The 12,011-nt window shown below is 45.2% G+C and overlaps 1 protein-coding gene across 1 annotated transcript in view; it reads right to left on the bottom strand.

Annotated features, from left to right (window-relative positions):
* Positions 1 to 622: 622 nt before the first annotated feature.
* The window catches only part of CHRNA7 (cholinergic receptor nicotinic alpha 7 subunit), a 112,978-nt gene continuing 101,589 nt past the window's right edge, over positions 623 to 12,011 (bottom strand). Inside the window, exons 6-10 of the mRNA XM_053888802.1 lie at positions 11,750 to 11,917; positions 10,778 to 10,972; positions 9,692 to 9,778; positions 6,715 to 6,824; positions 623 to 2,156 (exon numbers count right to left, since the gene is read on the bottom strand). Of these exons, the coding sequence (XP_053744777.1) occupies positions 1,638 to 2,156; positions 6,715 to 6,824; positions 9,692 to 9,778; positions 10,778 to 10,972; positions 11,750 to 11,917 (1,079 nt within the window). The 3' untranslated portion in view covers positions 623 to 1,637. The remainder of the gene's footprint in view (positions 2,157 to 6,714; positions 6,825 to 9,691; positions 9,779 to 10,777; positions 10,973 to 11,749; positions 11,918 to 12,011) is intronic.

Genomic DNA, 12,011 nt, shown 5'->3' with positions numbered 1-12,011 from the left:
GTGAAATAAATGGCTGGAGAAAGGTATGCAATCTCTTTTCCTCTGAAAATCTAATCTTCCCTCATAATATATACCCATCTCAGGGGTTAGAAGCAAATTAAAGATCCCCAGGAGCTCAAAGCCTTCTGTAGTTTTGAGCTCTGAGCAGTTACTATATGAAACAATAGAACAGGAGAGGTTCTGTTGTGTTTCCCTCCGCTGTCATTAAAAAATAAGGAGAATGGGAAAAGGCAAAGTGACTTTTGTCAGCTGGATTATGTTAAGTGGTGAACCATGTCACCACGTAGGTTTAAAATTAAAGTTTCCCTGGCTTTCAAAACACTTATCTCCAGGGACTCTACCTGCTCAAGCCACTTTTCTGGGCTAACATTGGGGTAGATGAGCTGTGGGTAAGCAGATCCCTAAAAATCAGAGACTGGAGTTACTGGTTGTATAGCCATTTTTAGCCTGCCAGCCCCTTCTGTTGACTTCCATTGGCCTTTCATCCAGGAAAGCCAGTGGCCACATCATTCCCTTCCCAGTTCCTGCCATACAGGGAACGAGAAGATGTCCCAGACCCTGCCCCTGGCCTTGACACATAAAGAATGTTGGGACTTATGTCCCACTTATGTCCACTTATGGACCCACAAGTTTCTAACACTAATCAACTCTAGTACATGTGAAATATCTAATATATTATTTAAAAAAAAGAAATACATAGCTGGTTTAATTTAACCTCTAGCTATTACACTGGGCTGGTAATTCTAATAGAACTCTATTTGTCCTTTGGGTGTTTCAGAATAGAGCAGACTCAAGTCCCCAGTGTCTGGGGGCAGCACAGGAAATGTGAGTCACTAGGAGCTATAGCAATCCCTCTGACTTGCCTGGGTCTAGTCCTAGTTCAGAATCAACACACATCTGTGTCTGTCCTAATTCCCTCCACAGGGCAGACTGGCAGGGCTCAGGCTGGTAAAAGCATAATTTATAAGATCAACTGTGTGTGTGTGTGTGTGTGTGTGTGTGTGTGTGTGTGTGTGTGTTTGTGTGTGTGTTTTAAAATGTAGGAACAGCATAAAACTGTTTCTTTCTACCAACTGTCTATGGTAGAGAAAAATAAAACCTGAATTGCAGAAAACACCAGCAGTTAGGTTTTTAGTTTTAGTTTTGTTTCCTTTGACCAATAATTTGAATGGATCTAGTGACTGCGGCTTATTATTATTATTATTATTATTATTTTCAATCTAGGTTTGTAAACAGGCAAAAGCATATGTTGAATTTTCATGTAGGCCTTCTTGGCAAGTGACATGCAGGCATGCAAACCAGGTGTACAGGCTTCCCTTGGCAGTCCTGAGCCACTCTGACCTCTCTAAAGGGCTCACCAGGCACTGGGGAATGGGCAAAATGACCTCTCAGTGGTTCTGGGGACCCTAAGGATGTTCCAAGGATATCAAGGAGCCCCTCTGAGAGGATGAAACAAAAACGTGCTGAGATCCTATTACTGAAAGCAACAAGGAGACTGTAACGACATGACTGACAGCTACGGGTACATCAGTGTCCTCACGTTTAGTGTGGCTGTGGGATTAGCACCCCAAATTATCCCCAAGCTAATGACATCACCTGTCTGTGCGTTTTCCTACATGCTGGGGACCAGAACCAGATTAAGCAAAGTCTTTGGACACAGCCTCCACGAAGTTTGGGGCGGACATCAGGATGCCAATGGTGCAGATGATGGTGAAGACGGAGAAGGCCATGAGACACAGGCGGTCCACCACGCAGGCGGCAAACTTCCACTCACTGCAGATGGCCTCGCTCTCGTCCTGGCAGCGGAAGCGATTGGCAATGTAGCGGACCTCCTCCAGGATCTTGGCCAGGTCGGGATCCCCCTCGGGGGGCTGCCCGCCATGTAGGAGCTGCTCGTCGTGCGTGGGGGAGCAGGCCATGCGGCCACACACGACGCCCGAGTCAGGGGTGGGGGCGCAGTGCACACCGTCCAGGCCGCGGAAGCCGATGTAGAGCAGGTTGCCGTTGGTGGTCGGTGGCCCTGCCACCGCGCTCATCTCCACGCTGGCCAGGCTGCAGCGGCGCGGCTTGTGCTGGCAGGCCGGCCGCACCTTGTCCTCCCCGGGCCTCTTCATGCGCAGGAACCATGCGCACCAGTTCAGAAGGATGACTCTGGTCTGGGGAGACAACGGGGCAGTTAGCAGGGTGGGTGGTGAGCCTCAGCTGATCCTAACAGCAAGGTGATCCTAGGACCTCAGCCCTACTTAGTGGACCCCAAGGGTGACATGCCCCTGCTCCTTCGGGTTAAGTTTCCACAGGCAGGCAGTGCCAACGCCTTACAATGGTTGAGTCAAATGTGAGCTACGCAGATGAAGGCAATGCAGAAAGGCCCCCCAGGATGGAGTGAATTCTCAGTGGCAGACACACAGCAATCTCTGGACAGATAAGCAGGTGGGAGGCGAGGGTTATCTTAGGAGAGCCCTGCCTGAGCTGTGTGAATAAGACCAGTCATTTTCCCTCTCCAATCTTTCCTCAACTGTAACTAACAGCCATCATACCTAACTGCCTGTGAGGCACCCCAGTGTCCCATGGCACACCCTTGGAGATTTAAAGATTTTCAAGGGTGACCCTGTGACACCTATCAGATGCTGCATGAACGCCTAACTTGAAGCAGTCCAGACTGAGACACCAGATCCCTTAGCGGTGATGACATATCATTACAAAGCAGTTTTTGTTGTCCTGATGAAAAGCAAGTGCCAAGAAAGTCAACATGGGACAGGAAATTAGGGTAGTGTACTCCTAAGATTTGAGAGGTTGTGCTGTACCAACAGGTGCTAAGTGGTCAGGACATAAATACTTATTAAGTTGTTTTGACCAATGTAATAGAGTCATTAGGTTGTTTGTTTGTTTGTTTTGCTCCAGGGGCTGTGAAAAAAATCCCTGGGACACTAAAGGTGCTGTGAACCAGGGAAGTTTAGGAATCTCTAACCTAATTCATCAGGACACAGTGAAGACTGAGTAACATGGTATGTGGGAAAGTACTTGGAAAAATCTAAAGCAGGGGTTGGCAGACTTTATCTTTAAAGGGCCACACAATAAAGTCCATAAGGTCTCCATTGCAACTACTTGGCTTTGCTAATCAAGTACAAAATAGTCATAGAAAGCATGTAAAGAAGCAAACGTGGCTTTTTTCTCATAACATTTTATTTGCAAAAACAATTGGTGGGCCAGATTTGACCATCAGGGCCATAGTTTGTCAATTTCTGGTTTAAAGTGTTTTATCAACATATATCGCCCACATGCATACAAGATGCTCAAGAGAAATCACTGATCTTTGTTTTTCCCTTTAATGAAAAGAAGGGAGCCATGTGAAGACTCAATCCAGATTAAAAAAAAAAAAAAAATTCTTGGAAGCCTATTTAGACAAGTGTGTGAAAAGTAGGCTCTTTCCCTGAAATTATCCAGATATTGATTTTAACTTTGGTTTATGATTGTGGGCAAACTCCATCAGCAACATAGCAGGTATGTTTCACATCTATAAGTTTAGGCAGTAAGTTGTAAAGTTCATGCCTGCAGCACTTTCTTGGTAATTGTTTTTATAACATCTTATCAGAGATAACTGCAATAGACCGGTCTGGAGAAAGGTAATGAAAGAACAAGAAGGCTTAAGAGCAGGTTCACTTAAGCTGTAAAGATAACCTTTCATTCATAGCAGATGGCAGTCTATATATCCTGCCCACACTCTATGGACAAACCTCCAGAGCCTGGAAAGGGCTTTTTGCAGACCCTGGAGGTTTTTCTGTGATCATTAAGGGGCAGGGCCACATGGCCCCACATGTGTCCCTCCACAGGAGGCTCCTAAGGCACGTCATTTCACTTGGGCCTCTCAGAGGTTCTGTGAAGTGAGTATAATCTCCCCACTTTACAGACAAAGAAACAGAGGCTTCAAAGAGGCTAATAAATTGGCTCAAGGTCACATAGTAAGCAAGTTACTTATGTGTTTAGACTTCCACAGCCTCATCTGTAAAAGGGTCTACAATGTCTTCCTCAAAACACCTGTGACTTCAGCCCACCCCCTACCTGCACTTCGAAGGCACAGGGAAGACTGAACCAGAGCTCAAGGGAGTGCAGTGGGCAATGAATGCGTCCAAACCCAGAGGCAACTGTGCACATGGAGAGCTAAGGCCAGGCGTGTCTGTGGTGGTGGTGGGGGGGGGGGGGACAGGGGGTGTTTGTGCATACCCTGGGGCACATTTCAAACTAATATTATCCATGCTGCCAGGTCTATTTTGAATTCCATGGCCTGAATCATTAGCTTTCAAGGCTAAAGCATCTCAAAAGATGAAATTATCCTCTTGGCACTTATCAAACTGTGCTCATGACCTCTTCTATTAGGTTATGGTTTTGTGTCTGGCTGTGCAAATGTCACATAATGCCGCTGCACCGGCAGTATCTTCTTCATAGCAACACATCATAATAAAAGTTCCTTGGAGACTGTTTATGTTTCAAATACACACAGAAAGAGAAAAATGCAGTAGGGTATATAAATTGAAAGCGAGACATACAAGCTTCATGTTTCATTTGCAGCCATTGGTTTGGACACATTTGTGCTGAGAGGTGAATAATTAGCATATCGTCTTAATTAAGATTTTCTTTCTGGGGGCGCCTGGGTGGCTCAGTTGGTTAGGCGTCCAACTTCAGCTCAGGTCATGATCTTGTTGTTCATGAGTTCAAGCCCCATGTTGGGCTCTGTGCTGACAGCTTGGAGCCTGGAGCCTGCTTCAGATTCTGTGTCTCCTCTCTCTGCCCTTCCCCTGCTTGTGCTCTCTCTCTGTCTCTCAAAATTTAAATTTAAAATTAAAAACAATTTTAAAAAAATATTTTTTTCTGGATACTAAAGTACTACCAGGTTGGTAAAATTGTTTTTTCTTCATGTCTTTTTTTTTTTTTTTTTAATTTTTTTTTTCAACGTTTTTTTTAATTTATTTTTGGGACAGAGAGAGACAGAGCATGAACGGGGGAGGGGCAGAGAGAGAGGGAGACACAGAATCGGAAACAGGCTCCAGGCTCCGAGCCATCAGCCCAGAGCCTGACGCGGGGCTCGAACTCACGGACCGCGAGATCGTGACCTGGCTGAAGTCGGACGCTTAACCGACTGCGCCACCCAGGCGCCCCTCTTCATGTCTTAAACATAAGAAATAATAATATATATTTTTAGCTTTACATTTGCATAAATAAACACTTGAAGGATAATGGAAGAATTAATTGAAATGGCCATCAATATTGGTGGTGGAAGCAGAGTGATGGGCAGGGATGAGAGCTGATATCCTTCCTTATAATTTTACTTTTATTTTGACTTTGGGAACACGTAACTGTATTACTTATTTCAAATGGAAGGATGGGTAGACAGAAAGTGTGTCAGGGTTATAAAAGTCAGATGAGAATGCAGGTGAATGTGGACACATGTGTCCAAGCTTTTAATGAGGGCACCTTCTGAAAACAAGCCAATGGACTGCAGTGATTAGACGTGTGTGGGAGATAACACCATTTCTGGGAGCTCACTCTACTGCTGATGCAATGAGCTATGAGGAAAGTTTTTGTTAAGTGTAAGAATTTCCTATGGAAGAGAATCTAAGAGGACACAGTAACTTGGTAAAGCCATTTTTTTTAAGTAGTTTTTCTTAAGTTCACTTTTGGGTAACTGTAAATTATTGCACAATGAATATTTTTAGAAGGCCTGGAAACTCCCTGTTGCTGGAGGTTCACAAAATGCATCTTGCTTCTTGCAGCTTCATTTTAGCAAGTTGGTGAGTCCTAGACTCCTTTCTGAACTTGGATGCAAGGTTACAGATCTCCAAAGAAAAACAATCTTGTTTTCACATAAGAGGCTCCTTTAGCTCCTACTGCCCTTAGGCTATGCTCTCTGGGGAAGAAGACTGGAAGGATTGCAGGGTCCAAGTAAGTATCTTGGGTGGGGGGCATCCCTCCCCTGCCTTGGGTGTGAGGTGACGAAAGCCCAGGACCCATGTGGCCTTAATCAAGGTTTCCTGAGTGTCAGGTGAGCATCAGATACTGGACTCCTAAGGAGCACAGCATGTGAGTAGGTAAGCATCAGCCTGCATGCCAGTGCTAAGCAGGTGCTGGGAAGGTGTGGCATGCTCTGGGCTGACACAATAGGCTGTTGTATTCAATCATTTGGTTTTCATCCTTTAGCTTTCATCCTATACTCCCTTCCCCACTGGTAACTACTAACCTTTATTTTATAGGCCTGTGGTAAGTTTACATTCCTACATATATTGACTACACAGGTTATTACATGGCTCACTCTTTCTTACCCTTTTACTCCTCATTCTGTTTGGAAGATCCAATCACATGGCTGTGTGCTTATCTTGTCTGTTGCTTCCAACCACTGCACAGTTCTCTGTGGTGTACATGCAAAAAGTAGTTTCACAAACACTATGGTAGCAAAATGTACAGAGCAGTCTGTGTGTGAGCCCTCTTCTGGAACGTCTGATTGTAAGAACAATGCCATGGGAGCCTAAGAGCATGCTCACCAGAACTGTCCTCTACATACAGATCATGCAATAATGTAGATGGGTGGGGTGCTATGAGAAATATGGTTCTGTTTAGGAATGCTGGGCTGTGTGTGGGATTTTTCAGATAGATAAATCATTCCTAGAGCCTCCCTTGGGGAGGAGCCCTGACTCCCTGTGGTGAAGCACAGGAGGAACGCACCCACTTGGGCATCTTGCCGCCATCGGGGTCGTGGTGGTGATACTGCAGCACAATCACTGTCACGACCACAGAGAGGCCCACGATGATCATGGTGCTGGCAAAGTACTGGGCTGCAGAGACAAGAGACACAGGGTGAGACCCGGGGCCTCCATGGCACAATTATCACAGGGTGGCAGGCAGACCCAGATGGCGGTGACTGATTGCCTGGGGCTGGATGGTGAAGCCAAGAGCAGGGCAGGGCCACCTCCAGGCCTGCAGACTCCTGTCCACATTCCTGGCAGGCAGAGGCCAGCCCAGAGCACAGAGACCTGGTTTCCTATCCACGAAAGCAGCCTGGCCTACCTAACTACACTGTTTTGAACTCCGTCCATTGCCTCCTTCATTGAGGGTTAACAGCGACTCACCAGATGCTGAAATGATCGTTCCCAGGATAAAGGATGTGGACTGTCATGGAACTGAAAACGCTTGGGTGGTGAGGGTGTGGTCACCACAGGGATGACTACAGGCTGTGAACGTGCTGGGGGTGGGGATGGAACAAGGGCAAACCTGGGCATCACCGGCTGTCTTATGAGGCCTGGATAGCTAGTATTAGGGAGAAAACGAGGCTGGGGCACCCGGTAGCTCAGTCGGTTAAGCGTCTGACTCTTGATTTCAGCTCATTTAATGATTAGTGAGTTCAAGACCCACATCAGGCTCTGCACTGACAGTGGGGAGCCTGCCTGGGATTCTGTCTCTCCCTCTGTCTCTGCCCCTCCCCTGCTCATTCTCTCTCTCTCTCAAAATAAATAAATAAACATTTAAAAACAAAAAAGTTAAGAAAATGAGTCTGGCCCCATCTAATGAGAGATAGGAGGAGGTGCCAGTTGTGTGAGGAAGATGTGGAAGGCAGTGACTTTCCAGGAGAACATTAGCTTCAGCTCTAATGGGCAACAATGGGTTTCTCCATCTTGGCCCCAAGGAGAAGCAGCATGCAGCATCCAAAACAGCCGTCCCCCAACCCCCTGCCCCCATCCAGTGGCTGCCATCTGTGAGTTTACACAGGCTACTCAGCCTGTTTGGGCTTTTGGTTATTCACCAGTATAACAGGGATAGCAAGCAGTGCATTCTTTGCAGGGTTGGTGCAAGAATTAGCAATTATATGAGCCCAGGATCTAGGAAAAAGTCTGACACAAGGAAGACATTCCTTGATCAGCAACTCTGATTATTAGAACTTTGGTGTGGCTTTCAGCTCAAGGGGGGTGAGGTTTAAGCAGAAGACATTCTGGTGCGGAGGCTAAGTGTGTGACCACACACCTGGTTAAGAACACTTCCTTCTCTCCAGGCAGGAAGGAACTAACTACCCCACTGTGGAGACCAAGAGGTACCTTGGTGAGGAGTTGCCAGAGATGGACATTTGAGGTTTAAAGTTAGCATCAGGGATTTCTAAGAAAGGGAAGGGTAGTAAACAAAACTCTTACTGGTATGGGCTGAACTGTGGCCTCCTTAAATTTATATGCGGAAGCTCTAACCCGTGGTACTTCAGATTGTGACTGTATTTGAAGACCATCCTTTTAAAGAGGTGATTAAGTTAAAATGGGGTCCTTAGAGTGGGATCTGATTCATTATGACTGGTGTCCTTATAAGAACGGGAAATTTGGACATACAAAGGGGTACCAAGGATGCACCCAGCAAGACCAATGTGAGGACACAGCAAGAAGGGGGTCATCTGCAAGTAAAGCAGAGAGGCTTCAGAAGATCTCAAACCTTCTGGCATCTTGATCTTGAACTTCCAAACCCCCAGAACTGTAAGCAAATATATTTATGTTGTGTAGGCCACCCAGTCTGTGAAATTTTATTGTGGTCTCCCTAGAAGACTAATACAATGACTTGTGGAGGTGTCCATGGTCAAAGGATCCCACAGCTGAAGTCTCAACAACAGAGGTCAGAGGCCAACAGCATCACATCTTTCTAGAAATAGGCTATGCATCAACCATGCTTTTTCCCCATTGGTTCATCAGTCAAGGCAGTTTCTGCCAACTGCCCCACAGGGAGTGCTTTCTGCTGAAAGTCTCTATTGAAAGTATTGCGTTGGAAGGTAGAAATAATGGGGTCAGACCCTCAAGTTGAAACATGGTTCCTTGCTCTCTGGATGGTACTGAGAGAACTAGGAACACCCACAAAGGCTTTTCATACCAACAATTACTCTCTCTGGCCAAACTATTACACATTAAGGGAACTCCACAAAGATGAGCCTTGGCTTCTTAGTTTGTGAGGCCTGGGAGTATCCATATAAGCTCCCCTACTCCTGTCCTCCCTAATTAACCACATATGGCAGCCCTCAGGTGGCATGGGTCAACAGGAATAATCATAGACTCCTTTCCTGTTTCTGATCTCCATCACCAAACTAGAGTAGGGATTCTTATATTAAACCTAATATCCACTGTCAGAACGTTTGCTTCCCATTCTCAAAACTGGCTGGAGGTCTGATTCCCTAACCAGGAATGGAACCCTGGCTATTGGTGAGAGTACCAATCCTAACCACTAGACAACTGAGCACCCCTTTGCATGTTCCTGCTTATTCCAATCCAGAAAGGGGTATAGCAACAAGTGATGCTGTCTTCTATTTCTGCTATCCTGCCCTGGGCAGAAAGTCATGCCTTACATCTGTCTTGGCCAAAATATATTTGTCCTGTTTACATTTCCTCACAAGCTTTAACTTTATACAGAGACATTGAGGTATCTCAGGAAACAACGGCTAAGAGTTAAAATGTGAGATCCTTACATTTTGACAAAGAATTTGTGGAAAAACAATGACTCAAGGTATAGTTATAGTCACTATAGGTATATAGTCACTATAGGTATAGTCACTCCTTATGGCAAAGAGAGGATTGGGGGCTCTTCAGGGCACGGAGGACAGATTTATGCTCTGTTTCCATGCTAGGAAATCCTGGGTACTCTCTAAGTCTGTGTCTTCAAGAGAGGCCCAACACTTGCTTACCTATCAAGGGCACTGAGTCAGATGTCGCAGGCATGATCTCAGCCACCAGCAACATGAAGACAGTAAGAGAGAGTAAAACTGTTATCCCTGAAACATAAACACAAAGGTGCCTGAGATAGAACAGATTATGGGGACTCAATTCCACTTAACTGTGCCTAACCTGACATTCAAATAACTACAGAGGTGGGGGGGGGGGGTCAGTGACATCCTGAAACCAGATGCAGAATTCTCTGTACATATAGGCATGGCTATTTTTTCTGGGGACTTCTCATCATTTACCAGAGTCCTAGATAGAGATAAGTTTAGGAGCCAGAATTTTAGAACAACAATACAAAATGAATTACGGAACTCAACACAAGTATGTCTCATTTTCTTTATTACACTAGGATCTAGAGGTAGTTTCATATAGCATGACAAAACAAAACAAAAACAAAAAAAAAAAACATGCTATCCAAAGACCTGGCTTTTGGTCTTGACTTTGCTATTTACTTTGATAAGTCACTTAACGTGTCTGAGCCTTGCACTTAAGATAGGGGTTTGAGGATGATTTCTACATGTACTAAATATGATCTTGGTAACTCTTTAAGATGTTGAGAAATTCATCTCACCATTCCAAATCTTAGTTTTCTTATCTTTGTATTGGATCTTAAGGAATCACCCTGTGGACAGCAATATACAGATGCAAACTGGTACTAGACTAAACTGTTCCCTGTCCATAACAAATGCTGGTCAGTTGCTACCAAGGAACAGGATTGGGTGGCAGGAGAGGAGAAAGCAAGGCCCCTCAGGACAGAACTCAGTAGTCTCTCCCTGGGCATTTTTATATTCTATGTAGGATCACAGGATCCTTCAGATTCTCAGGAGGGCATGGACATCCAGCATGGAGCCTAGATCAGGAGCCTGTGGTGTCAGGAAGATGCCCTGGGCTGGCAGGTCAGTGTGTGATGCACCAAGAAGGCTCTGCAACATCTCTGCACTCAGAGCCGTGACAAGTCCTGCACTGTCCACAGTGATCCCTACAGCACTGACCTGGAGGCAAGGCCTCCTGTCCTGTTGCAGACTCCCACCCAAGATCAGGACACTTACCCAGAGATATTTTCTCCCCAGAATCTGCAGGGAGCAAGAAGACGAGGAGGGCCAGCGCAGAGATGAGCACACAGGGGATGAGCAGGTTGAGGCCATAGTAGAGGGTCCTGCGGCGAATGGTCACTGTGAAGGTGACGTCTGGGTATGGCTCTTTGCAGCACTCATAGAACTTCTCACTCCGCTTGCCTGGGATTCCTCCATTAGCAGGGGGTGGGAAGGAACCATTGTCTGAATAAAATTACCCTGCTTGTTTATTTTAATGAGCATATCACACAAATAACCATGGGGTTTGTTGAGTGCTAAAAACCTGGATAATCAGTGTTTGAATAAACTATTTGTTTATTCAAAGAGGCCCAGAAAACTCCCTAGTCTTTTCTATGTAAGAACACAGCCAGAAGACAGCCATCTATGAATCAGGAAGCAGGCCCTCAGCAGACACCAGATCTTCCAGTGCCTTGATCTTGAACTTCTAGCCTTCAGAACTGTGAGAAATAAATTTCTATTGTTTATAAGCCACCCAGTCTATGGTATTCCATTATAGCAGCCTGAAGGGACTAAGACACCAGGATTATAAATAATACATTATAAGCTTTACACCATTATAAATGTAATTATTGTTTTTCTATTTAAAATCATCAAATATAGTTTCCCACGAATTGCAATTTACTGTCCAGCCTGATTTTAGGAATGGAGCAGATTCTAATATAAAGATGCCGATACTAGTACTGACTTGTTTAACTACACACTTTTCATGGAAAGCATTGAATTTTCTAATTGTTTTTTTTTTTTTTTTTTTTTTTTTTTGGTTGTTGTTCTCATTGTATAGCTCTCAGTAAATTACAGAGATTGCTGCAGGGTTCAATAAATGTTCACACTGAAAAGCAGAGTGGAAAATCCCAAACTTTTAAAGTCAGCACAGGAATAAAGTGGCTTTCTACAAGGCCACTGGTCTCATGTCTTTGCTAGACTTACCCACAAGGTCCCATTCTCCATTTGGGATATAGCCGCTGATATCTGCCTCTTGCATCTGTAGATCCAAGGACCACCCTCCATAGGACCAGGACCCAAACTTGAGTTTGCACTGCTGCACATCAAAGGGGAACCAGCGCACATCAATGTAACAGGAGCTCTTGAATATGCCTACGTGGACAATGAAAACGGCCAGAAAAACTGAAATGGAAGGTGACTAAAATGGAAGGTGACTGCTTTAAATACACAGCATCTCACACTGTTG

This window comes from Panthera pardus, unplaced genomic scaffold, assembly GCF_024362965.1.
Source record: "Panthera pardus isolate Hobbes unplaced genomic scaffold, ASM2436296v1 HiC_scaffold_24, whole genome shotgun sequence".
NCBI classification, from domain to species: Eukaryota; Metazoa; Chordata; class Mammalia; order Carnivora; family Felidae; genus Panthera; species Panthera pardus.
Note: the sequence above shows the minus strand (reverse complement) of the source record. Positions and strands in the feature narration are given on the sequence as shown.